The sequence below is a fragment of the Haemaphysalis longicornis genome, unplaced genomic scaffold, assembly GCF_048455015.1.
Source record: "Haemaphysalis longicornis isolate Haplotype H1 unplaced genomic scaffold, Haemaphysalis longicornis Haplotype H1 scaffold_3, whole genome shotgun sequence".
Lineage (NCBI taxonomy): Eukaryota > Metazoa > Arthropoda > Arachnida > Ixodida > Ixodidae > Haemaphysalis > Haemaphysalis longicornis.
The window spans coordinates 92,684,973-92,712,357 of record NW_027526335.1 but is presented as its reverse complement, the minus strand read 5'-3'; the positions used below and the strand labels follow the sequence as shown (position 1 = coordinate 92,712,357).

General features: G+C 47.7%; 1 protein-coding gene across 1 annotated transcript in view; it reads right to left on the bottom strand.

Moving 5' to 3' along the window:
• Positions 1 to 1,037: 1,037 nt before the first annotated feature.
• Positions 1,038 to 27,385, bottom strand: part of Gycbeta100b (guanylate cyclase soluble subunit beta-1-like) — a 56,114-nt gene continuing 29,766 nt past the window's right edge. Inside the window, exons 2-10 of the mRNA XM_077703824.1 lie at positions 26,348 to 26,421; positions 21,915 to 22,015; positions 20,424 to 20,698; positions 10,996 to 11,280; positions 9,855 to 10,276; positions 9,042 to 9,279; positions 5,696 to 5,836; positions 3,640 to 3,797; positions 1,038 to 2,726 (exon numbers count right to left, since the gene is read on the bottom strand). Of these exons, the coding sequence (XP_077559950.1) occupies positions 2,591 to 2,726; positions 3,640 to 3,797; positions 5,696 to 5,836; positions 9,042 to 9,279; positions 9,855 to 10,276; positions 10,996 to 11,280; positions 20,424 to 20,698; positions 21,915 to 22,015; positions 26,348 to 26,421 (1,830 nt within the window). The 3' untranslated portion in view covers positions 1,038 to 2,590. The remainder of the gene's footprint in view (positions 2,727 to 3,639; positions 3,798 to 5,695; positions 5,837 to 9,041; positions 9,280 to 9,854; positions 10,277 to 10,995; positions 11,281 to 20,423; positions 20,699 to 21,914; positions 22,016 to 26,347; positions 26,422 to 27,385) is intronic.

The following is a 27,385-nucleotide window of genomic DNA, read 5'->3' as shown; positions in this document are numbered from 1 at the left end:
TTCACACATCGTGCGAACTTTTCTTCTGATTCTAATAATTGACCCTTTTTCTTCATCCAATTTTTTTTTTTTTTCCGAAGCGGGCACATTACCCCCACAAAGATCCCGATCCTAGCCACTCCCCCAAGTGGGTATGGACTCAAACCAAAGGTATGACAACAGCGGATCTGAAGGGTGGGGTGGCGTCGCCTTCCCCATGGACTCTCCATGCAACACGTTATAATATCCGTTTTCTCAAGCCATCGCTTGACTAAACTGCAAAGTCCCCCCCCCCCCCCCACCCCCCCCCCAACCCCCTACCCCATCTTTGTCTTATATGTATTATTATTGAATTTATGTAACTCAAGAACAGCTAGAAGCCGCCCCGCAGCTATACAGCCTACCCTTCTGTAATCCCGATCGGTTCAGTATCGGTTCAGTGTTCAGGCAACCTGGCAGTTTTACTGCCAGTTTCCCTTTTCAGTGCTATCTTCCGAAACAGGCGCAGAAGGCCCGTATTGATCCCTGAGGTATCGTATTTAAAACCCAGCAAACAAGACAGTCACAGAAATGCCTCACTTCTCACGATTTTTTGTTGGTCATCGAATGAAATGTATTTTGTTTCTTCTAAAAGAATGTTGATAATAACTGTGCTGAGCACCTGGACTTGATAGAAAACACATGAAAATAAAATGCTCAATAGAATTCCCACTGCTGTCTAAGATTCCAGGCTCGAACGCTGGATTTTTTATATAACAGCTAGTTTTTTTTTTTTTTTTTGCTTGTGTTAACGATTTGGGCCAAATGACTGAAATCCAGCTCCACAAAGTCCATTATGCTATAAACCAAATTACACCGCATAATTTGCCTACTGTAAGCAACGTTTGTTATAACACGGTCCGTCACTACCGAACCTTGCTGGTTTTGAAAGCATATAGTAGTCGAAACGAACTTACGAAGCATGTCGTTATGTCGGGATGTTCCTGTTTTCCGGATCCATTCAATAGAGATAACCGAAATACACTTGCAAAAAGGTTCGGCAATGACGCAATACGTGGCAACGCTTGTTTGGCAACGTTTTATTTTCTTCTCATACAATTGTATGTACATTTCACAGTGAGATGTGCACAACTGCAACAAGATGAATATGTTTCCACGACACAATCTGACCTTCCTCTCACGTGAGGCCGCTCGTCTGACCAAGTGATGTGCAAATGTGCGTGCGGCAAAACAAATTACACGAAGCAGGTACAAATGCGTATGTTTCCTTGAGTCTAAGGTTGTATGTACAACAATGACTTCCGCTTGACACAACAATTAGCCGGTTTTTGGCTTGGGAAAAGTAAAGCAAGCCCCCTGGGCAACTGTCCTTCTCGATGTCGCGCATACCATGATTGACAGGTGGCTTGCGCTTATTTGTTAGTTATAAGCTCCTTAGCCGCAAAACTAGCGCTTACGCAATGCCTGTATTAAGGCGATAACACTTGTTAATAAAAAAAAATAGAGGTAATGTTTCAAGACATGGTCTTGATTTCGTATATTTAGCCTCCTATTTATTTCTCTCTGTGCAAAGACTGCAGGTAGTTTGGACATTGCTCAGAAGAGAGAGCGGTTGAAATCAGGACGTTTATTCTCTTGCCGAATAGCCGTACTCGGCGGAAACCTATAACAATGTGCGTTTTCCTTCTTGTTGTAATCGCCTTCACTTGTATTCCTCCCAATACGTTATACCTTCGCGGAATATAACGAATACTAAACTTTAATGAAATTTAAATCCTTACTTCACGTAGTGTTATCCGCATCAGTCACAAGATTCGCCAAAGCAGATTGCCGACTATAGCTTCGAAATGGCCACGAGTTTCTTTATGTTAGAAGCGAAATATACGCGTTTTTGGCCTTTGTTTTAGTTTGTGCTTTTTCTGTGAGCATAGTAGAGAGGTGAACTAACACAGGCGAAACATAGGCTTTCGCGTAGGCAAAATCTAAAAACTAATGAAGTCAAGCGCACCGCAGTGCATGAGCTAATGCAGCTAGTCAATGATTCAGATGGAAGATCGCTAAAATATGCCTAATCAAGCTCGTAGACGTTGCCCCCCTGGCAGGAGTTGATGAGTGAGTGCAGCTGAACATGAGGGCAATCGACAATCTGGATGCTGTGCCCGGAGACAGGGAGCTTGGCGTTGTGGGCTTTCAGGAGTGGCGAGGAAAAGGCGACACATGACGCAAAACAACTTCACTAAAACCACACCCACCACTTCGCGCTTCAAAAAGTGCGCATACGCTGTGATTCCATATAAAAGGAAACAAAGATAGGGTCGAAATTAACGAAGCAACACGATATGGTCCTTACTCGGTGTGCAAGTGATTAGTGCCACAAAAAGACAAGCTCTAAGGATCCCAGATAAGCATGGCTAGGTGATGTGACAGCAGTGACGGTTCGTTTCGGGGAGTTAGCTGGAACGGACGACAGAAACAGCGGCGATAAAAATGAATCGCAGGGGCTGGACACAGTTCAAGTCTGTGTGTAAAGCCTCCTGCGCGTAACAGTTCCTTCGGGAGACGCGCGTCATGGCGACGCTGCAGTGGTGCGGTGGCGATGAGGCGGCGACCGTTACGCTGCTTTGGCGTCGGCGTTGTTCCGGGACAGGAACCAAACCTTCATCGGCTCCTTCTTTCCCTTCATCGATATAGGACCGCGGTAGTCGAACTTGAACGTTGGGTCCGCGTTCTGCGGCTGCTGAAGGCATCTGGACACAGAATGGAACAACCGTTTCTAATCTGGCAATGAGTGCACAGTACAGGCACCTACTGCAGAACGTGCGACACTAGTGGACATTTCAAATCATGCGCGGATGCTTTTAGACCACTCTTCAATAATGAAATACAAGTGCGGTGTGGGCTAGCACAATATGGTTATACCGTACAAAGATTCACAAACGTTGAGTCCTCCCTTATATACTGTTCTCCTGAAGCCGTCGCTTCCGGCATAGAACCATTGCAGACTGAAAGGAGAGGGGATCGCCTCTACCACCCCTTGAGCTTAATCACCAAGTCGCGTCTATTTTTGTATTATTAATGAAATTATTAGCAAGTAACATCGTCTCCCATACATATAACTGGGAGGGTAAAAGAAAAGGAATTTTTTCTGCTGAAGAAATGTGTCAAGCACTAAACATTTTATGCACATCGTCTTTCAAATTATCAGCAGGCATACCTAAATGATTACAGCAGGCAAAGATGACATGTGAGCCACCTGCACTGAATAATTTGAAGTGAAATTTTGGTGTAAATTCTAAAAAAGGAGCGTTGCGGTCCTTGTCATACTACTGCCTTAAATATGGTGCTGAATTTTTCTCATTTAAATCATCACTATGCGGATCGAGCATGGACCCAGATAAAAAATCTACAGCTGTAGCCTTTGAGTGTTTAGAAACAAGCTACTGTAGCAAGATGACATAACGCAACTAGTAACTTAAACATGTCCCAATTTAGGTGTTTGCATGTAACATCATAGTAAATATTCAGACTTTTCTCTAACTTGAACATAAACATTTTAGCCGTTTCGGGCCGCACCTTTCCAAACGCGCAGCTGAGCCTCTGGGAACAGAGACCATTCGCTCTAAAAAAAAAAAAAAAAAATCGGTATGTTGATTTACGAACCGGTAGGCGTCCTCGGAGACGTTGATGCGCCCCTTGTCCCCCGTGGTCTCCGTCCGGCTGGTGAGGTTGACGGTGTTGCCGAAGAGGCAGTAACGCGGCATGCGCTTGCCGATCACTCCCGTCACCACCTCTCCGGAGTGGATGCCGATGGTCACTTGCTGCGTACGCCAAAGGTATACGAGCACACACGTATGAGGCACAGAACACATCTCATGTGTCCTAACAGCAGCATATCTAGATCTCGGTATACAGCAACGTCCGAGCTACCTTGTCCTCACCCTATTCCCACTCTACACATCCACGTCAGGCGTCACGAAGTGCCCAAATATAACGACTGAACTCAAATAGAGCGCACTCAAATAGAGTTTACGGCGAATCGTTGAGGCGTATTCCACATTTGACGTGCCAAGTTAATTCTTTGCTACAAGGGGCGTGAGTGATCAATAGGTGCGTTGAATGAAGTAAATTCAACGAGTAATAAGGCCAGACAAACGATTTTAATAAACAGGGTGGTCTGTGCTGTGATAAATATATCGTGCATGTTTACTAAGTGCGAAAGAACGCATATGGCTACAGACATGGATGAGCGCTTTACGTCATGAAAATCTTTCCCCCTTCTCGTTTCATGTTCCCCTTTCGCGTTTCACAATGCACTGTGAAAGCACCCCAGCTTGCTGAACTTCCTAAATCATCAGTACCACATTCTCAAACGAGCATGAACGCACAGCGTGGAAGGCATCCGAAGTGCAATGACAGGTCGAGAGGCTTGGTGAACTCCGGAGAGCAAGTTGTTGTGGTTTTCGTATACAGTACAGACCACTTATAGCGAACCTGGTTTTAACAAAATAGCGGCTATAACGACCAAATCTTCGTTTCCAGTTGCCATTTGTATACATAGATTTTGTGTCCCGATATAGCGAAAATCGGATATAACGAACTGATTTCAGTTTCCCGATGTGTTTGTTATAAGCGGGCTCGACTTTATGCAGAAATATTTAGAGGCGAATAAAACTAACGAGAAATAAATTGCATCGGCGTGTTTCAGTATGAAAGGGTTTATTTTTTATTTATTTGCAGGTTACTGCTGGCCGATCGGGCCGTTAACGAGGTGAGGTACAGAATCAGACAAAAAAAACTGTGGTTGCTTCCTTTGTCACTGCAATCAGTAAAACACGAAAGTAACATGTGCAGCGAAATCTGCAGCTGAGCATAATTTGCGGGTCGGTGGCTGTCTTGTGGGTGCGCTTAGCGAGCGACGTCATGCTGGAGGGTCGCTTCGAAAAAGGTGCAATGGCGTCACTTCCGTGACGGAAATGACTTCAATGAAATCTTGGCGTATCCCGGCATAAAACCCTCTCGTCTTAAAATATAAAACCCGAACACGAACAACCCTAAGTATAACGTACTCTTTAGTACTAAAGGTTGCCTCCCCGCAAGAGGACGCTGCGTGCAGGGGTGCACTCCTTAAAGGCCGCTTGCTTCGTTGTACTGGCGTCCCTCTCATGACAGATATGACGTGAGTGAAATTTTGTGTATCCAGGAATAAAACACTTTCGTGCTAAAATACCATCATTTCTAACATAATCCAATAGTAAAATAAATAAAAAGAAAAAGTAATAATTTTGTGTTGTGTTGTGTTGCGTTGGGTTGGGTTGGGTTTTATGGCACATAAGCAACAAATGCCAGCATGCGTCAAACAGAAGGTTGTACGTTTACTTGTGTTCAGTCATTGTTTTTAAGACATTTAGAGCTTGTTTAAGAGCGTTGCTTCTTCTAGAAAACTAGAGACGGAGGAAATTTCAACAAAGACTAGGAGTAAACTGGGATGAAAGGAATGTGTTTGTTGTAGAAATGCTTAAAATGTTTTCTTTTCGGGACCTCAAATTTCGCACATAAGAATAAGGTGTGGTTTTATGTTAGCTCAGTGTCAGAATTTTGAATTAGGAGAAGGAAAAAAAAAGAAAGTTGAAGGTAAAACTGAGACAAAATCAGGGAAAAATTGAGGGCTGGCGCAATGCTTCTCAAGACGGCATCTGGAGTGCTGTCGACATCTCACCACGCTCTGGTCGTCGTTCATCTTGACCTGCTTGCAGAGGTCCATGATGTCGAGCGCCAGGCGGCCGATACACCGGGCGTGGCTCTCGCACGGCTCCGGCAAACCGCTCACCGCCATGTATTTGTCCCCGATGGTCTCCACCTGCGACCACGTGCCGCGTTAAACATACCCGCGGTGTAAGGCCGCCGCGGTGCACGCTGGAAACATTGGCGATGCATCCCGGGCTCCTGTCGCTTACTCCGTGGCGTAGAGTGCTGTATACGTGCACCATAAATAAACGATTGTAAAAATCCACTTTGACAACAATTAGTCTATCCCCTTCACCCTCCTCTTCCTCATCGGGAAATAAAGTTGTATGTATGTATGTATGTATGTATGTATGCATGCATGCATGCATGTATGTATGTATGTATGTATGTATGTATGTATGTATGTATGTATGTATGTATGTATGTATGTATGTATGTATGTATGTATGTATGTATGTGCGTATGCATGTATGCTTGCATGCATGCATGTATGTATGTATGTATGTATGTGCGTATGTATGTATGTATCTATGCATGTGTGCTTGCATGCATGCATGTATGTATGTACGTATGTATATATGTATGTATGTATGTATGCTTGCATGCATGCATGTATGTATGTATGTTGTATGTATGTATGTATGTATGTGCGTATGTATGTATGTATGTATGTATGCTGTATCATCATCATCATCATCATCAGCCTATCTACGCCCACTGCAGGGCAAAGACCTCTCCCATTATTCTCCAATTACCTCGGTCCTGTGCCAACTCTGACCAATGTATCCCCGCAGACTTCTTGATCTCATCTGCCCATCTAACTTTCTGCCGGCCCCTGCAACGCTTGCCTTCTCGAGGGATCCAATCTGTTACCCTTAATGACCAGCGGTTATCTTGCCTTCGCATTACATGCCCTGCCCACGTCCATTTCTTTTTCTTAATCTCTACTTATATGTCCTTAACACGTGTTTGTTCCCTGGCCCACTCCGCTCTCTTCTTGTCCCTTAATGTTACACCTATCCTTTTCCTCTCCATTGCACGCTGAGTCGTTCTCAATTTAAGTTGAACCCTCTTAGTGAGCCTCCAGGTATCTGCCCCGTAAGAGAGTATCGGTAAGATGCAGCTGTCATACACTTTCTTCTTCAGCGACAATGGTAGGCTGCTATTCATTATCTGAGAATGTCTGCCATATGCACCCCACCCAATTCTGCCTAATGACCGCAAGTGTACCGGAATCTTGGAAGAACGCGAACATCATCCTAATCCATAAGAAAGGCGACATGAAGCATTTGAAAAATTACAGGCCGATCAGCTTACTGTCAGTCGTCTACAAGATACTTACCAAGGTAATCGCTAACAGAATTTCTGCAACCTTAGATTTCAGTCAACCTAAAGAACAAGCAGGATTCCGTAAAGGTTATTCAACAATGGACCATATTCACACGATCAATCAGGTGATAGAGAAGTGCGCTGAGTATACTGAACCCCTATATATAGCCTTCATAGATTATACGAAAGCATTTGACTCGGTCGAAACCTTAGCAGTCATTCAGGCATTACGGAACCAGGGGGCAGATGAGCATTATATAAGAATACTAGAGGATGTCTACAATGGATCCACAGCTACCATCATCCTCCATAAGGAGAGCAGTAAAATACCTATAAGGAAGGGTGTCAGACAAGGAGACACAATCTCTCCAATGTTATTCACAGCATGTTTACAAGAAGTATTCAGAACGTTGGATTGGGAACAGGTGGGAGTAAGGGTTAATGGAGAATACCTCAGTAACCTTAGATTTGCTGATGACGTTGCCTTGCTAAGTAACTTGGGGAACGAATTGCAAAGCAAGCTTTCCGCACTGGACGAACAAAGTAGAACCGTGGGCCTGAAAATTAATACGCAGAAAACTAAAGTAATGATCAATAACCTCGGGACAGCACAGCGGTTTGAGATAGGTGGCGAGGCAGTGGAAGTGGTAAGCGAATATATCTACTTAGGCCAAGTTGTGACCCCAGATCCCAACCATGAGGCAGAGATAATTAGAAGGATGTATGTATGTATGTATGTATGTATGTATGTATGTATGTATGTATGTATGTATGTGCGTATGTATGTGTGTATGTATGTATGCATGCATGCATGCATGCATGCATGTATGTATGTATGTATATATGTATGTATGTATGTATGTATGTATGTATGCATGCATGCATGCATGCATGCATGCATGCATGTATGTATGTATGTATGTATGTATGTATGTATGTATGTATCATCATCATCATAATAATCACCAGCATGGTGATGGACATCATTACCATCATAATAATAATAATTATAATTCTACGTCCTTTGCAGGATGAACGCTTCTCCCGAAAACTTCCCACCGCTGCTTTCCTATTCTTTGTACTGGGATAAATAAGCAAAAACTACAAGAGGACACCTACGCATATTCTTATGAGATGAGAACGCGAAAGCGTTTATAAAGACTATTATCATACCGTGCGTACAGTGTGTACCTGTGCCCGGCTGGACAAATTCGTTACGGTAGGGTGGCATATTTGTTCCGCTGACGGGCCGCCGCCTCTCCGGTCCCTCGCATTCGTACCAGTGAGGTGTGAGCGCATGCATGCGCAGTCAGGTCCCGGTACGCACGGTACCCACAGTAACACGTACACACGGTAAGCTAAAATTCTCTTATTTTGGTTACGTTCTTGTCACGGAGGGGTGCTGCAAAGCGGTGTTGGCTAGCTCGTTGGAGCCCACATTATCAACACTCCATATATAGGGCCGACAGTGGCGCCGGCCATGCACTTTTATCATACAATGCGTTTCACCTTCCTTAGGCCAACTTGCGCCATCTAGTGAATTGCCCGCGAGACAGCGCTCAATCACCCGCACAGCACCTCGGGCCTTTCCCTCGTGTTTTATTTGTCCTCTTGGCACACTTTCGTTCATACTAGAGCCGGTAACTGTACGATTTCGGTGGTGTCAGCGTAAAGTAGTGATTAAGTCACTTGTCTGTCACCGCGCGTAATTCGATTCCCCTTTCCGTCACGGTTGTTCGTACACGGCCGGTGTTTCCACCGGCGTCAGTTCCCGTGGAAGAGACAGGTGCTTTGCGGGCACGGCTTTTTGGTACGCCAGCTGAGTGCGCGCTTTCGCACACCTATAGCCAATTACGTGAACGTTTTCGCGTAAATACCGGTATACTCTGCGTCCATATATTGCTGTCGCATGCAGGCCGAGAGGTAAAAATCACGTCGTGGAAGCTGAAAGTGCGCATGTCTGGTACGATTTGGACAGGTGCACTCACCTTGTACACGTTGGGGTTCTTCTTGGGATCGGTGAGCACGTCGAAAGTGGTGTAGATGTCGTTGAGGAGCTTGACGATCTTCATGGCCCCCTTGGAGTCCGAGTGCTGGGCGCAGTACGCGCTGAAGCCCACGATCCCGCTGAAGAGGATCGTGACGCAGTCGTACTTCTTGGCCGCCACTGGCCGGTGGTGCCGGAGCTCGTTGGCCACGGATGGCGGGAGGATGGAGTACAGAAGCCTTGAAGGAAAGGGAGAAACAAAAAACTCTTAACTAGACAACGGAAGCTTCACAGCCACAATCCGAAACATGCCGCGTGATCGTATTGTACCATGTGTCGACCGTAATCGCATCTCTCCTTATTTCACTTCTTATGTTAGTGAACTATGGGACTAAAAAAGAGATACTGATCCTACGTCCGGGGCGGAAACGTCCACAAAAACGTGGCCCCACACGCACACCTGTGTTGTTTTGACGAGAACCCGATAAAAGTACGATGGCATTTCTTGCTTGCCCATCGAACGAGTGCGAAATATGGCAGCATATTTGTTTCAAGTGGTACGGAAGCGGATGTATGTAGTATACAGCCGCTCGCCCATCGGAATTGTGGCTCTTCGCAGCGCGACGACTTAAGTACTTGACTGACAACGTCCTCTGCAGCTCGAATCTCTCTCGTTATCCCGAGAATGCAGGTCCTCTTTATCAACTACCAGGTAAACGTAAAACGGGACGAGGTTTTATTTCCCGCGCAGAATGCTGGGGCCACAGCGTTTACAATTCCCGGTTATAGCTGCAGAGAGAGAGGATGTCCTCACCGGTCGGTCTTCTTCTTCTCGTCCTCGAGCTCCCGGTATGTCTGCTGCAGCTTGTCCGTGAGTATCTCGAGGTTCTTGGTGAGCTTGTACTCTGCCTCGAACTGCTCGGAGAGCAGCACGAGGTCGCGCGTGGCGTCGTGCAGCGGGATGTCGCTGAGGTACAGGCCCCGGCGGTTCAGGTCGTCCAGGTTGAGCACGCTCGGCGAGCACAGGAACAGCATCAGCTCCGTCTCGGGAACGTACAGCATCTGGCCCTTGAGGCGCATGCGCGCCGCCGCCGCTCCGGACTGGCCCCCTCCTGCCGCCGCCGTGGCGCGGGTGCGCAGAACGTACACCGTGTTGATGTGCGCCAGGATGTTGTCGAAAGTGAGCTCCATGTGCGGGCGCACCAGCTCCATGAAGTCTGAGATGCGGCTGTTCTCCTGCGAACAAGGGCACAGCGCACACAAAACCATTGTTTTGTCCTCCACCCTTTCACCAGCCAACTTTTTTAGCTCCTGCATAGTCCCCGCCAGTCAAATGCATAATTTGCTCCCAAATATTTGCATCTCATCACCTATTTACAGACTTTCTCATCCTATCCCTTGATTTGTCGAACGCTTTGTCTGTATGCATACTCTTACCCAGGAGCATAATCCACCTATGGTTCATGTCCGCCACCTGCTGGAAGGCACCCCTTTTTGTTAATTTGAGCTACAGAACGCCTAATTCCTCGACGCAAGCGCGTAAGTAACCCTCATTTTCGCCTGCTATCCGTGATTGTCGCACCTATGGGTGTATTATTTTCTTTCGGTGATTGTTCAGCGACTATGTGAGCTTACATTTGTGGTAAATGGCGCAAAGATAGCGTCACATTGTCGCAGAATATGCACGACAGCGTTTTCACCGTCCAGGCTGGCGTCTTAGTTTCGCCTTACATTGCTGCAACTCAAATTTTGGCGCTATTTTCCGCCAGAGCTTCATTCTCGACGCCACAGAAACTTTGCCATGCCTTTCCTTTTTTTTTTTTTGAACTCACACATGAAGTGCACCTTCGTGGAATCGAAGGAACGGTGACAAAATGTTGTAGGTGGACTTTTAATTCTGACGTTCGCTCGGGCTAGAAGGGGCGAGCATAAAAGAAACAGGTGAGAAGAGTAACCTGCGCCAGGGTGGGCAGCACTCGGGTGACGGACGTTCCGGCCTGCACGACGGCCAGGCTCCGGTCGAACATGACGTGGAAGGGGAAGGCGCGGCAGAAGGTGGCGGGGCTGATCTTCTTCTCCTGCAGCGACTCGGCGTCCAGGAAGTCCTCGAGCTCGGGCTCCGGCGTGCGCGCCCGCTGGCCCGTCTCACGGATGGCGAACTGCACGTGGTCCAGCCCGTCCTCCTTGCCCAGAAGCTGCTCCACCTGCACCTCGGTGTGGTGCAGCTTGCTCGCCACCGCCTGCGCCATTGGCGGACAACAGCCGAGGTATTTAGAAAGTAAGACTTGTTAACGGCATGGCTTACTGCGTCAGGTGACAGCGGAAAGAAATGGGCTGCGTCTATTATCACAGCAGCCGCGAGAATTACTTCCGGGAAATTCTCACGGCAGTTTCCATAAAAAGTGGGCTGGACTAAAATCTGCTGAATAATATTACGTCCCAACGTAACGTAACATAACATAACCTCACCGAACCTAGCGTAACCTAACCGAATGCGTCATAACGTACCCAAATCGAGCCCAACTGCAACAAAACTACCTAACCAAGTCCAACGACACAGAACACAACCTATATTAAATGTAATTCAACCCATTCTAGAAATCCTGTGCGACTATCTTTTGATATAGTAAGAACCAGAGTAAAAAAAGTATTAACAAAATCACGATTACCGAAAAATTTTGAAAGCTTACAAAAAAAAAAAAAACATCGCATTGTCGGATTCGCGCCTGAGCCTTCTCGTTTGAAGTTAAATACTATACCACAGCGCTACATGAGCACCTGCAAGCACGCCTTTGTAGGGAATATTTGTCCCATATAATCTCCGCGTAGCGTGCTTGGCCAATGAGAGGCGACTGCCGTGAGAAATTTCTGACGTTAATTTTTCACAGTTGCCGGGATAATAGACACTACTAAAACATATTAGTCCCACTCTACTCTGTGAAGGTGTATGCCCAGCGTAGCTGTTTGTGGGTTACAGTTGGCCACACATTCCCGCTCAAATAGCCCGTCGGGCCCTGGAGGAGCATTCAGCGGGATTGTGAGTAGGCTTCCCTGTGCAGCCCATAATGTGGGAAAGCCAGCTTACAAATGCCAAGCTTACAGCGATCTCCTTAAAGTCGGCTTCACTTTTTTAAACAAAGGAATAGCTGGGAAGTCATCTTCTCGGGGGCAACGTACGCCTTCTAATATCAGAATGTGAAGCGCAGGAGGCGAACAGGATGCCGAAAGGAGAGGGTGTGCCGGAGAAAGGATGAGGAGAGCGGCCTTTCTCGCCCCCCGGACGCAAAAAGAAACCAGGGAATCGGACTATAACAGCTTCGCTGTAACGATGATTGGCAGGTTGTGCGAAATAAAAGCAATATGAAAAAGAGGCAGTGGAAGGTAGGTGTATGGTATTCGCTCTCGCACACACAGACGCAAACGCAGCGAGTACGGGCGTACGCACAGGCTTTTGAAGTTTCTCGTCTAAGCCACACCCTTGCAAGAATCGTGTGACGACTTTTGTGATCGATACAGTACCGTTGCTCTTACTTCACGATCAAAGAAAGTTTTGCATGCGTAACTCTTTTTCGTGCTGCAGAGATGACGACACGACTATATACATACATTTTTGGTCTAGTATACCTTAGGCGTGATCAATATCAGTCACAGAGGCGAGTCTGCCGGTCCAACTTTACCCTCCGCATTCTTGCTGAGAAATCTGGAGAGGGGGAGATTTAAGTCAAACTCTGCCAAAACTCAATTTTGGTGAACATAGTGTGGATGTTGTTTTCGAAGGCGAAATTGTATGCGACTGTACACGCAATTTACGGATGACTCTACTGTGGTGGTGGTGGTGGGGGGGCGGTTTCAAACCTTACTGACGGCTGCATGGACTCCATTCCTGCAGTTTTGTGAGGGTTTCATTAGTGGTGCCTCTTTCATGAAATTCTATCCATCGATGATATTTTATACTACACACAAGTTTAAGGCACAACTTGAGTATGCGACGCTTGGTAGGCAAACCGCAGATGCGGCTTCAAGTTCACTCTACGTCAGTTATCGTGGTAAACTGGCACATGGCTCCTCTTGCACACCAATAACTGCGAGTTCGCCATGACGCCACTGCGTTTGCTATCTCACTCACTGCAACTCTACTACCTTTTAAAGCGAAGCTTTATTGTCCTCACTGATGCCGTTGTACGCCAGTACGCCCTGCAGGAAAGCCAACTTTCTCTGACTATGATTATGAATGATCGTGGGTGAAGCGAAAGAAAAAAATAGCGCCCTTCCACTCTGTGAAGAAGGATGACCTGTGAAGCTGCAGGCCTTCCACGGAGTGCACGAAATAAAACACGTTTGTTTGTGATTTACGACTGAGCATACTTCCTAGCCAATTGAAATTTGAAGGACCCGAGCGGACAAACCTACAGCTGTCTCTTTTCCCCCCAGGTCGTAGGCACCTCACTGTTTGTGTAACGCGCCAACCCAATCCACTCTACCAATGAGGACACCGGACCGGTCGCATTGCGCTGTTTGACGGCCGCGTTTAAAGCTCACGCCAGCACAATGGACATGTCATCAGCAAGAGCATGAAACATACAGCTGCGCGTGCCCCCCCCCCCTTCCCGTCCCTCCACTCCCAACCCGTGCACGCATAAACCGGCAACCGGTCATGAGCGGATGCGTAAAAGTGAAAGACACTGTCAAGCATGTCGCTCTGAAAGCCCTTTAAGCTGAACAAGTGATATCATATCGGCCCACGCCGGCGTTCCGAGCTGGCCAGTTGCTGTTTATCAGGGAGGGATTCGCAGCTACTCGACCAGCTGGAACTTGAGGCGGAAACGGCAGCGGCTTTCCGTTGTTTTCGCACTCATTCACGTTTCTGTTCGGGCTGATGCTTCTTCAGTTTCCGCTCTTCTTCCTCCAAGCGAACGACATACGTCCGTTCCATAGCGTGTTAACACCTCGAAGAACTCGACCTTTATTCTAGCGGACACACACGTGGGTGTCCCTTCCGCTGCCCAGTCGTAGGCATCTTATTGTCTGTGGAACACGCCAACCCAGACTCAAACCGCTCCATTGCGGAGGACAGCTGACAGGGCGCATTGAGCGATAAGACTCCGACGTTTAAATCTCCCACCACCACAACGTGTATGTCATCGGTAGTGGCATTAAGCCCTGCTGTGCCTACATGCCCCCTTCATCCACCCCCAACCCGTGCACGCCTAAATCGGCAACCGGGTATGGGCGTCTAATTAAGCCTAAAATACACCGGCGAAGGAAGAACACTACATGCGACCAGACTACGATCTGTTATTATTAAAAAACATCATGAAGAAGACACCGACCGCAGGAAAAATAAAACAATGAGTCCGTCGAAGCCTCGATTTCATCTATTATTATTCTTCCGTCAGAAGAACTATGACCAGATGGTCAACGACGGCCGCCGACACGACAATTCGCTCGGAATGGCTTTCAAGCTAAACAAGAATTGTGTGCTCACGCCGGCGTTCCAACGGGCAAGTTGCTTACAACCGGCAGGGACCCGCAGATAGTGGGCGAGGTGGACTTTGAGGCGGCAACGGCCGCACCTACAGTATACATCTAACGCGCTACGGCCGCTGTCAGCCGACTGCGCAACTTGTGAAAGAGGCATCAGTGGTGGTGAGGGGAATAATCGTTGCGATAGCCGTTGTAAAAGAGGGGTCAGCAGTGGCGAGGAGGAGACCCGGAGCGCGGAGAGAAAACATGCTTCACCGGATTGAAGGGGAGGGGGGTGAGACGTACTGCGCAGTAAAAACGCTATCCGTGGCCGGAATCGAACCTGAGTCCCTCGCATTATGAATCCGGCGTCTGTGCGATTGCTCCATTTCGACATGGTCGAAGCGGACGTAAAGCAGCAGGTACCGATTCGCGCCTTACACCCCAAACCCAAACGTTAGGCCTGCGGGGTGCACACCCGAGAGTTGCTGCGGGTATTCTAGAAAGGTGGTGCGTACCTCCAGAGTAGCACACACTCGCAGTGTGGGGTTGGCCAACCAAAGAATCCATCACGAGAAAGCTTCGCGTTCAACCATCGTCGTCGTTAGACGGAGGGGTGCATGATTTTTTCGACGCTGTCCTGTTAAACACGGTAACCTACGACTCAAATATGTTCCGTGCAGATGAAACATGAGCTATCCGCATCCCTATCCTTTAATCCTTCTCCATCTGACCCTCCCTAAAAAAAAAGGAGTGGGGTGAAAATAACTTGTCTGACTCAGCGCTTGCTTAGAAAATGACAAAAACTTTTTCGCTCATTTGAATGGTACCAATAGGAAAAAAAGCAAATCGTTCTATTGTCTGGCTTTTTAGATAGAAGCTTTTATGGCGGAAGCTCGTTCAAAGGTCGAAGAAGAAATATGCCGACGCTCTCTGCGTTCCCGGCCCGTCACTGACGTTTACGAACGTTCTTGGAAAAATGAGAGAAAAAAAATCTGAAACTTGTTCCGCGTATTCCAACGAGGATGGAAATTAAAGGACCGCCTGTCCGATGTGTGGCAAGACGAGAAAAAAAGAAGTAGACAGACAGGCAGTTATTTGGGTCTACGGGGGTGGCCGCAAATACCTTGTGTAACGCGCTCACCTCGAGGCGAAGGTCGGTCGAATAGAAAGGCGTACGATTCGTGTGTACTCAACCTTTTTCACCGGGGTTGGGAGCGCAAAGGTGAACGAACCGGGACGAACGAAAAACGCTTGCGCTGACGGGCGCCGGCCGCCGCGAGACCGAATCGTGCTGAAAGGGGCCTCCGACGGCTCAGCGCGGCTCGGGTCATTTCTGGCAGAAAGTGAAATGCGAGTTGACCTGACCGATACAAGCAAGGAGTCTAAGGAGTCTGCAGTTGTTAGGCATGCGCGGAAAAAAACTCGCGCCCGCCGGTTAACGAACGCTCGTGTGAAGCAGACGTTGAATGCGTATAGGCAATAAGTAGGGAAAGTGGGGGAAGTAGGCAAAATGAAATGTTTTTGTTGTCGAGGTGGATATACGATTTCAGGCATTGTTTGAATCGGCTCTTTTACGTAGGAAGAAGCAAACAGCAAGAAATGCTCACAATGGAATGATTTTTCGGCGTTGCCTCTATAGCTTGTGACCGATAATCAGACCGACAAATAACTAAGGAACAGGTAAATCCGGTATGGATGAAGCCCACCTTAAATTGACGCTCAAGGCTCTCTGCAATCATATCGCAGCTTTCCCGCTAAGCACACAACCTATCCTCCTCCTCCTCCTCCTCCTCCTCCTCCTCCTCCTAGCATCCTGTTTATGTCCCCTTCAAGAAGACCTCAAGCTCGCAGTGCCACAACATGTGCTGCATCAGCCAAATACATTCTTTGTCCACGATTTTTTGTAATAGAATTTAACGTCTGCCTGGCTCGAAGCAACAACGAATTACACATACGTACAGCCGGGGACAAAAGTTTCAGGAGCGAGATTACAACACGCGAAGTTAATTTCTCCGCCGCCTGGTTACTAGGCTTCCTCCGCTGCACGTCTGATGATGATGCTCCGACGCGTGATGCTTCCCTTAAGAATAACGACCCCGTGTTGAGCTATCAGACAGCATGGAAATTAACTCTGGCAGTTGAAGCCGCATCCTGGCAACTTCTCGTTACTGCGAAAATGAGCGGGCATCGTGAGAGAGTGTTGTCCACGAGGACCGGGAGTGGTGCCACTATTGTTCCTGACGAGACGCAGCGGTGTTTGAATGGGGATTAGAGTAGCATCACGCACGATTTTATACTCCTACATACGAGGATCGTATGTAAGATATCTCTCGATGAACAGCGATGGCCCGTAGAGCGGAGTGAGGGGCGGCGGATTTCATGGTTTCCTTCTGGGACGCCATTCGCTCTTCAATAATGCGGGGAGAAGAGGACTGGGGAGAAATGTGTCAGTGTGTGTCGGATATATCAACTCAGGTAGTACGGGTAGGCACCTATGCCACTTTACTCAATGTGTTTGCGCGCGTGTTAATACATCCACCACCTGTCACGCACACCCTTTGTGCATACCGATTCCTTCGAAAGAAGAATTAACTCTAAATTAACTTCCTGGGTAAGAGCTATGAAAACAAAATAATAAAAACGACAAACTACAAACAAACAATCCACGCAAAGCACGTGATCACTGCTTTTCAAATATATGATTTCGCTGGCATGCAGATCCGTTGATGGGTAGACAATGCATTCCGCTCCGCGTATTTTATTTTGCGTGCTCCCACGATTTCTATAAACAGCCGGTCCCCATACCGGAAAGGCACTATGCGTCTTGTCCAACTAACGGACGTATGCTCGATCTTGCGTGCGCATTGGAAGGTGCTAGTAAGCAAAGGATTTAGACAAATACTGGTGATTTCTTTAGGCGCGTGTTTAAACATCTTCCCGTTGTCCACGCTTACGTGCTGCCTCAAAAGGAACGATTAAGACATAGTACGATGGAGGTCGCCCAAGGAACGGACATTGCACTGCGACTGATAGCACAATAGGCCGTCGTTGTTGACGACATTGCTGTATTTCCCCTTGCCCACTGCCGGGCAAGGACGGCGTAGTTTTCCATGAGCTGAAAACAAAATGCCGACACCAAACCGCAATCCGTCTTCTGAAATACTCGGTGGGCATAAGCTATAGAGGTGCCAGTATATCGATCGCCTTGCCTTCTTGCTGTCGCGTTCCGCACATTGCACTGACGATCTCTCAGCGCCCAAAAAAGCTTGAGCGCTGGACTTGTGAACGCGAAGTACTGAGTTTTATTTTCCCAAAACATGCCTCCTTACTGACTTTGGTCTTAAATTTGTTTTTTAAACTAACGATAAGGTGTTAACTAATAGAAGAATAACTGGCGTATGATGTACAAACGTCAAGATAGGCAGAGATAAAAACTAGAAAACTTTACCATTCCTTCCCGAAGAAAACCGAGAGAAGCACGGAAGCTTCCTCACATCAAAACTGCGTCAAAAGTGCGTCCTAAGTTTGATGAAAGTGCGTCCAATCGATCGTCGAACCTTCAATGACCCAGATTCCGAACGAAGAATGAACTCATGCGACGATTTTTCACGCCCTATGTAAACGCCTCTATACGAACGCATCTAAATGTAAACCGGCTCGTGGTAAATTTATGAGATAAAGGTATACTGTTTTACTCCTTCTCCGTGATCGATGCGTGTATTGTCTTATCTAGAACCGTTCCTTTTTCTCGATTTTCAAGTAACCGTTTTGACACAATGGAAGCTCATTTCGCGCACGTGCGGTGTGTACAGAAATCTTATCATAGCTTTCCGGTCGACGAACCGGTCTATGGGTAAATGCATTAGTTTTTTGACAGGACGCCATCGGTCATACTAAGCTTTAAAGCTTTAGCTTTTAAAGCATGGCATCTCCTGAGGAACAGCGCTGCCTGGCGTTAGAACGGCAAAAGTAATTGCATACTGGTACGCGCAGAATGGTCGTCCACCTGAGAGGAACCAGCAACGTTGCAGCTGATAGGAGCGTATCGACTGCCGAAAATGCGAGGATAGCCTGTGACAATGGTTCTAGACTGCAGCTTTCCGGCACATCGATCCACACTGACTATCGCCACCTATTCTCAAGTGTAACGGCGTGCAGCTTGAATATACGGGGGTGTATCTTTGAATTTTGATTGCTCAAAATTTATGCAGCGCAAATTGGTTAGTATTGAAGACAAATCAATGCCAGAACGAAAGGATAGAAAATTTTTGGGCAGTTCTTCGCGGTTCTGGAATCTGTGGGCTCCTTTAAATGTGCATGTTTAGAAGCCCTATATTAAAACTTACGCACGCTGTGAAAACCACGAGAAAGTAAAGGAAAGCTGGACAAAACGGTAAGGACAGCTGTCCTTGATTCGCAGCAGCAGTTTGCGGACGTGTGCGTTTGAAAAGTGCACAAAATGTTGGCTACTTTTGAAGGGAGCACCATCTGCCCTCTCGTGTGTTCCTCACTTATTAGGTTTAAAAAAATCGCCGCATTATAGTTGTCGTAACGTGACTGGTGACGAGAAACTGTTCAAACATTTTTCCACTTTTTCTAGTTCAACTAAATAAGCAGCACGCAGACGTTAAGATGTTGCGCTTGTCTAACAGCCTACAGTGTATCTTCCGAACGAAGTCTCCCCCTATAGGCGGAGCTGATTGCTTCGAGTCCGTTTAAAGAAATTGCCAGGCTGATACAGTTTCACCCTAGCTTGGCGAGAAGATCCGCATTAGGAGGCCTCCTTCAAAAGGGAAGCCGGAGTCTTGGATTTCTTTCCTGCCTCCTCGGACAGCGGAGCGCGTGAAACCGGTTCAGCACACAGGAGGCCGCGAAAGTCATCGAGAGAAATGAGGTTTGCAAACCCCGAAAAGAGCCGCGTGCCCCTTCGTGCGAGCACGCTCGGCCCGCAGACGGGAGACGCAAGCATCGAGTCTCATTTCATCTAAAATGGCCCGGCCGGCCGGGTGGTGGTTGACCCGGCGTGTAGAGAGACACAGGGACAACATATCTCATCAGTGTTTGACGGCCGAGCTCGTAGACCTCTGTCGTTGCCCGCGCGCAGCGTACGAAAGCGAAATGTGCTAACACGACGACTTTCCCAGCTATATCGTAGCAGTTTTACGCCTCAGAAAGCCTACTTCGCGGAGTTGTAGCTACCAAAAAAGCATTTAATGTTTCTGGTAGGGAAACTTCGCACGGAAAGCGCAGAAGTTAATGGAAAGAGAAGCGTAGAGACTGATAGCTTCAGCGACCTTCCGCATTAGGGGAAAAGGCGTTGCACTCCCGATCGAGAGGCCGCCGGTTCTATTGTTAGTCTTGGTGGTTGTTCAGGTATGTGTTTGTGTGTGCGTTGAGGGGGGGAGGGTGGAGGTAGAAACACAAACATTTATGTATGCGAGCTTCAGGAGGCCTACATTTTCTCTGTTACCTCTCGTCTATAGAGCCTTACACGGTAGCGAAGCACTACCCCAGCGAACACCTCTTTTACTGTCAGATATGCCCAAAAATTATACAGGAATGCTGAGAATTGTCCAACTCTTTATAGCCGCTGTGCTATACACTGAACTCCTTCAAAGTCAGCTTCACTACTGTACTCGAAAGCGCTGCAGTGGATGCATTTTATAACGGCAATGTAAGCCGTCTTGTATCAAATTATGAGGGCCTCATGAACGGCTATGAAACAAGTTTTCTTAAAGCCGCCTTCGGTTCCACCCCAACGCCGCATGTATAAGTAGCTTCATGATGGTAACGTCGTTAATAAGGCTGCGGCTGTAAAACTTAGGTAGGTGCGCAAGGGCAAGAGAGACGTCCAATAATAAGACGACGCGGCATGTGCCCCTTGTGAGAGAGTTAAAATGGGGGCGACACCACGCACCTTGACGATGCCGATGACGATGGGCTCGAGACCTTCCCTCTCGGAGTAGTAGTGCAGGAGCAGCGCGCCGTCGCCCGGCCGCTCCGTGCAGCGGAAGGAGGGCGCGCGCATGCCCGGGTAGATGGTGGCCAGGTGGTCGTGCAGGGCATCCAGGTTCTGCAGGAAGTCCCGGGGCGTGGCGCCCAGCACCTGCAGGATCTTGTCGTAGCCGGACTCCTGGCAGAAGTCGAAGAACATGCGCCCGAACATCTCCAGGATCTCCTCGGCCGGAGTGTCTGCGTTGAGAAATTAACGCGTTTGTCTCGGGTGCACTTTGGTAGTTTGAGATTGTTTGTTTAAAGCGCTTAAACTATTCTGTTGACTCGACGAGCACTGTCCATCTGTGATTCTTGAGGCACGTACGAAATATATCAGCAAAAGGCACCAGGACCTCCACAATTTGATATCTGATTTTTTATATTGCTCCAAGAAAACGTTTTTATTGAAATGCACTTGTGTATAGTAGTGAAGATGATTCTAACGGGGCTCGGGATAAAGCGTCCTACAGGAACACGGGGAGTTTTACGGTGGTACTAGGGCCTGCATGCATTCATAAAAAACCTCTGACATTGCCCCTGAACAAAGTTTTCCTGGCAATTCATTTCTGTATAACAGTGGAGCCGACTTATATGCACTGGATATATAGCGCATTCAGGGCTGAATAGGTTGTGTGGAGTAATTAAATAACAGGCTCTGGAACCTTCCTAGTTTGGTATCAGACTACTGCGCATTAATAAATATCTTCAAAGCAATGCATGTGCATGTAGCCGTGAAGCCGACTTTAAAGCGGCTGCAAGCGGTACTTCCGTTACAGCGGTACCATGCGCTCACATTCAACATGTGAAACGATGGTAATTTTTTTTGCGAAGTTTTTTGAGTCGTTTTAATTGTAAGGATATTTTCATAAATAAATTCTACGCATCGCTTTTTTTTTTTTTTAATAGCACGTCCTAAGGTTTTGGTGTCTGAAATTGTACTGTGTGTGGTAACTGCTATCTCACAGTGAATAAAATAAACCGAAGTTTTCGCTGCATGTGTATATCTAAAACAGACAAACTTACCGATGCCCTCACACTCATCCTCACCTAAAGCAATGAGACTTTGTTTGTTAGTTTGTCTTTATTCGCATCGGCACAAAGTACATGGCGCTGGGGACGAGCAGTAAAAACTGTCAGGAATGGACAGCTTGACAGAGCTGAAAGCCCCCAAACGCTGGACAGTATTACAGCAACATCAAATACAACTTGAATCTTGTGTCTATGTAGGCAATGTTTTCTAATGCCTTTATTATCTCGCAGATTATGGTGATTTTCGCGCATCACGGGGAAGCTCGGCTTCATAGGTATAAGTGTTACAGTGCCTCATCCACAGTGTCCTCGCTTTATAACAAGAAAAAAAGAAAGGGGAAGCAGATGTGCTAAGGTGAGGGTGGGGTGGGCAAGAAGAGCTTACCGAGGACCTTCTCAGCCGCCAGGACCAGGCTGTAGGTGATCTCGTCGTCGTACACGAGCCGGACCAGGAACTGGCCTTCCATCTCGATCTCGGCTTCCCGTCTGGGTGCAAGGAACCATCGTTCAAGGTGCGCCGGCTACAACGAGACACCGGATATTAAACCCTTCGCCTGGGCAATGATGTCTAGTACTCACTGCAAACATTCGGTCGTGTACACCTAAACGAACCGCTTTACTGGCACTACGCCTCTGAGCCGATAATTCTGTCAGGACGGCATCGTGGCGGGTCACCTTTTCTAACCTGACCGCGTTAATAGGCTCATTAAGCGACTTGCCGTGGGTCCTATGCGTACGCAGCTACCGTGCGCCGCAGCACTGCGTATTAGGCGTCCGCTGAAACCAACGACGGCGGCGGCAACAAGAAGCGAACTAACAGGAGGGGTAAAGGAGGAGGCGCGTCGGTAGGCTTGCCGACAAAGGTGGTACGGTGGAGAAGGAAGAATGTATGAGGAATTTTAGCAAGCGCCATGAATGCGCAGTGGGGTTCGTTCTTCCGAGGTCGGCGCTCGCGTCGACGAGTCATACCTCGCGGCGTCTAAAACCGTTGCTGCTAGCCTCACTATTTCAGCTGAGCTTCAGCGCAAGGAGAGCACAGAAGGTGAATGCAGAAGCTCCATTCCAAAACTATATTTCTCGACGACGGAATACCGCCATCCCGTCTAACATCTTAAGAATATAAACGTAGACGTCCTCCGAAACTTTTCTTGTGCTTGAGATTGCGCGCGTCTACGCTTAACGAGCACCTACTGTCGGTGTAAGAGCTCTGCTTCCAGAGCCGTTTTCCTTGCTCTAAACAATAGCCGTATACAGCAGTACTGCAGTCCCACATTCTGCAGACAGTGAACAAATTGACTAATCCGACGTGAGAACGGCTTCGGGGCTTATCTCCGACTTTCAATCGCGGCGCGAGGGATAACCGACCGACAAAGAAGCAACGCTGGAAGTCACTATATTTCACGCAGCAGGTACGGAAACAGAGTGAACAAAGGAGAGAGAAATATATAATTACATGCTGGATCAGACAACCTGTTCATTGTCCGCAGAATGTGAAACTGCAGCCTTGTTGTATAAGGCTTATTGTCGAGACTCCAGAGCGAGGAAGGCGACACTGAAAATCGAGCTCTTCGTCGAAGTAGGCCAAGCGTATACGAACGTAATCCCAGGCACAAGAAAAGGGTGAGCCTATCATGGTGACATCAGTATTTTCACGCAGGCAAATGCGCAAAAAGCAAGAATAGTGTGCGTAAGTGTGCGTAAACGCACGCACACGCGCACACCCTTACAAACGCGTGTATGTATGCGTGTATGTATGTATGTATGTATGTATGTATGTATGTATGTATGTATGTATGTATGTATGTATGTATGTATGTATGTATGTATGTATGTATGTATGTATGTATGTATGTATGTATGTGGTGAGAGAGAAAGAGAACATGAGAGCGGAGATTAAGTAAGCGAGCTGCTCTGACAGCCTGGAGATGAAAGCTCTTGATAATCCACGTGTTGGCTCAATTAAAGTGTCTATGCGCATAGTTTCGTATCGCGTGCAGCGTACAAAGCCCTCGTCGTAACACATTTATCGCTTATCTCGTCGTTCGTCTGCGCGCGCTGAACATCGCACGACATCGTGTGTACGTGCAGGGGCGCGGGCGAGCGCCGAATACTTCGCCCTTCCATCAGCGGGGAAGCGCGTGGACGGAGAGAGAGGATGGCCGCTTCGCTAATGTCTCCGAGAGCCCGCTGCCCGCACTCACGCATGGACGGGAGAGCAACAGCTCCTCCGTAATTACAGCGCCATTGCCCGCCCCAGTTTAAGCGCGCGTGTGCGTATGTCGCGTGACTCATTAATCGCGACACCGATGCCCAAGAAGCAGTCGACCACCGCGACGGAGTATCGTATACGTTCTCGTTGTCTTCATTTATTTAGGCCCCCGCTGTTCGTTCGCGCCGCCTTCCCGCTTGAGGCAAACAGCGGCGCTCAAGCAGGAAAAGAAAAGAAAAAGAAAAGAAGGAAGTCGGATGACACACTGGCTCTGTCGCTTTGTTCCACTTTCGCTTTAGAACCAACAGAAGAGAATTTCTTGCTTTCTAGCTTACTAGAGAAACATCAGTTTGTTTCTTCCTTTTGTGTTGGGGGGGGGGGATGCAAAGTGTAACGCACTTACGCAGTTTCCTGGCGTTCGTACAACAAGCCAAAGTTCATAGGCTTGTTAACAAGTTCTTCCAATCAGCTCCCCCAATTCGGGGCGTCACAATTATAGCGAGCATCTTGTGGCATCACAAGGACATCTAATCGTGACGCCCCAATATAACGAGAATTGCTTTTATAGGGAAAATTTTAATTCGACTCATCTCCCTCTCTCTCTCTCTCTCTCTCTCTCTCTCTCTCTCTCTCTCTGAATACAGAAAATTTCCGATGAATCGAACAGAAAGAGGTGAGATCCCAACCATCCTGGTTCTAGCGGCGGCTCCTTACTTCGCAAAAATGTGGTCGATCCCTCTTTCATAGGAGTCGGTAAAACACGAAAGTGAAAGGGACCTTCACAGGAGCAACTGAATGTTAAAGGAATCTCCGCTATGTTCGAAGAGTCGAGCCTGGCCCCGCCAGACGAAGTGACGCCGACACGCAAGAAACAACAACAAAAAAGACGGTTTATTCCGGGTCAACAAAACCAAAAATGACATGCACAGAAACAGCAGCTTCAAACACAACGGTCATGGGAACAACTCGACACCGGAGGGTGCCTCAATTCACGCGCGTCCCCCGTACACGAAGGCGCTGGCATCGAGCTCCGCCAACTGTCGGCGCTCATTAGCGTCATGATGAGCTACTTCGCTTCGCCTCTCCTAGACGGCAGCACCATCTGACTGAGTCATAGGGAAGGAGATAAGGCGACTTCGTAGAGCTACTCAAGTCTCTGTTCATAGCGCAGTGGGCAGAGCGCCACGTGGGGAGAGAGTTCGCGGGCTTGAATCCGGGCGCCGCCGCATCAATGGCTCTTTTTCTGGCAACGTAACTTCCGTGATGGATATGGCGTCATTGCGATTTCGGTGTACCCGGGCATAAAACATTTTCGTGTTAAAAAAGCGCCATGCATGCTCGCTTCGAGGGCCCACAGGCCAGCTTCATACTCGAAGGCGGTGATTGGTTGGTAGCGAACGTGAAAACGTTTTGACGGGAAAGATGCTGTCCAACCCGATTTAACTGGCGGCGCCGCTTTCCGGCTTAGCCCAAGGGAAAAGCACCCGAATCCGTCTTCCTACCGGTGGATGTCTTACTGACCCAAATAGGAATCATAGGCAAATGACAAGCAGCAGAAATATATGAACTCGCACGCAGCGCACGAATTGCCCAATTTTTTTTTTAAAGTCGATTTGCGGCACGGCTCACTTACAATAACGAAGGAGGCCGGTAAGAGTACTTCCTATGTTCACCCCCCCAGAAACGGAATATTATTTCCCACGCACAAGCATCTCACAATTCGCCCGTTCCGGTTCACATTTCCGTGTTTTATCCTTGCATCATTGTACACATTGTTGGTACGCTGCTCGAGCGCAAGGCCTCTTTTCCGTTAGTCTTCTTGCGTCGAGGGCTATAGTTCATTGGTCACATGTGATTAAAAGCAGCGCGAAACCGATGACGTAGGCGAAAAAGAAAATCAACGTGAGCGCTGTTTCGAAAGTCTTGAGCCACCTAGCCGAAAGTCGCGCACCACTAACGGTCCTCTTCTTTCCCTCTGCCCCGTTTCTCTCACTCTTCTCTTTCTCTCTACACGCTTCAAGTAAACAGGCGTGGAGGCTCAAATGATCGCTTCGTGTTGGACGGGACAAAAGTAGCCCGAATGGCTCCAGTGCACGACCAGTCTACAAAACAATCGCGGCAGCGCAACAGTTACAAACTGACCATTGTTTGAGCTGTTACAGATCGTTGTGTCTATACAGTATCACCCTTATATAACCGTCTCGGGGGCGGAACCGCAATTCAGCAGGTAAGGCGCCCTTCGAACTCCGGTTAGAATGAGAGCATTTGTACTGCATCCTTGTTGCTTCGCGGTTGAATTCAACTGAGCGAAGAATAGGCCAGTATTGAAAGTGCCGCAAGAGTGTCTCGGGTCACGCTCGTCAAAGTCTCGTAACACAGAAAAGACTCTCGCCCCTTGGTGAGCGACTGTTTGTTCAAGGTCACCAACAGCGGTTCCATTAGAGGCGGGAGTGCATCCAAACGTGTTCGACGGGTCAACGGGCGGTCCCGCCCGCGAAAGTGGGTCCGGTGATGCATACAGTGGCGCTTACGGTGTGAGTCGTTCGCCTCGCGCTAATGGCACGCTGTGTGCGAAGAGGCGCGTATACATAGTGTGTACTACTACTCACTTGATCTGCTCCCATGTTTCGGCGCCAAACTTTCTCAGGACCAGCAGCTCCAGGGCGTGGTTCACGAACCCGTACTGCGCCGAGAAAGAAGGGAAGACTTTAATGGCCTCTCTTGGGAGCCGTGCCGTATTCGTCGCGGCACTTTATGGGAGCCGATCGACGGCTGTTGTTACACGTAGGCTCCCGTGCGAAACAGGTGCGGTGCAGTCGCAGTAGTTGCAATAAATACATACATTACGAGACACTTAAAAGGGCCATGAAGACAAGGTACAACTTCGTTAGTTATAATTTATAACAAAGTAAGTTAAGAAGTTATAAATTTAAGATTATAACAAAGTAGAAATTTGTTATATTATCGAACCTAAAAGAGTTACAGCAATCGCAGTGCAAACGTTGAACAAGCTAGATATTAAAAAGAGCAGATAACGCAACCAATTTTTATGACGTCACAGAAACTTGTTTGTGACGGCCAAGGCTACCGCCAAAAACTTGATTGTGCGATTGTAGTGGTGCTTATAGTTCCGTTTGATTGTATCACTTGAATGCTAATGCGGAGTTATCACGCTCATAACTATTTTTAGTATTACCCCTATTTATTGCCCAACTTCTGGCGCTGTGTTGCGCAAAATTTGAAAGATTTTTAAGATATCCTGGCTTTGATCACTAAAGAAACGTTTTCCAGTGCTGTAATTGAGTGTAGTAGGTAATCAAAGACCATTTGTTTAAAATTTAGCGAAGTTGTATCTTGTTTTCATGATCTCTTTAAGCTTTCAGACAAGTGAACAGGGCAGAACTGAAACGTTGGTTTTGCTTTCTACTTAGCTCTCGCTGAAAAGATCGCTTTGCGTCACCGACGTGCAGGTTACGGAAGCACAAGCAGGGGCATGTTGGTTATGTTAGCTCTGCTTTGAAGTGAGGTTTCGCTGAAAAGATTGCTTTGATACATAGCATATTTTGATAATTGACGGATACGAGCACAAATAAAATGAAGTTGAAAGCGTTGCTAATAGCTTTCGCTAAAAAAAGAAGTCTGATCAT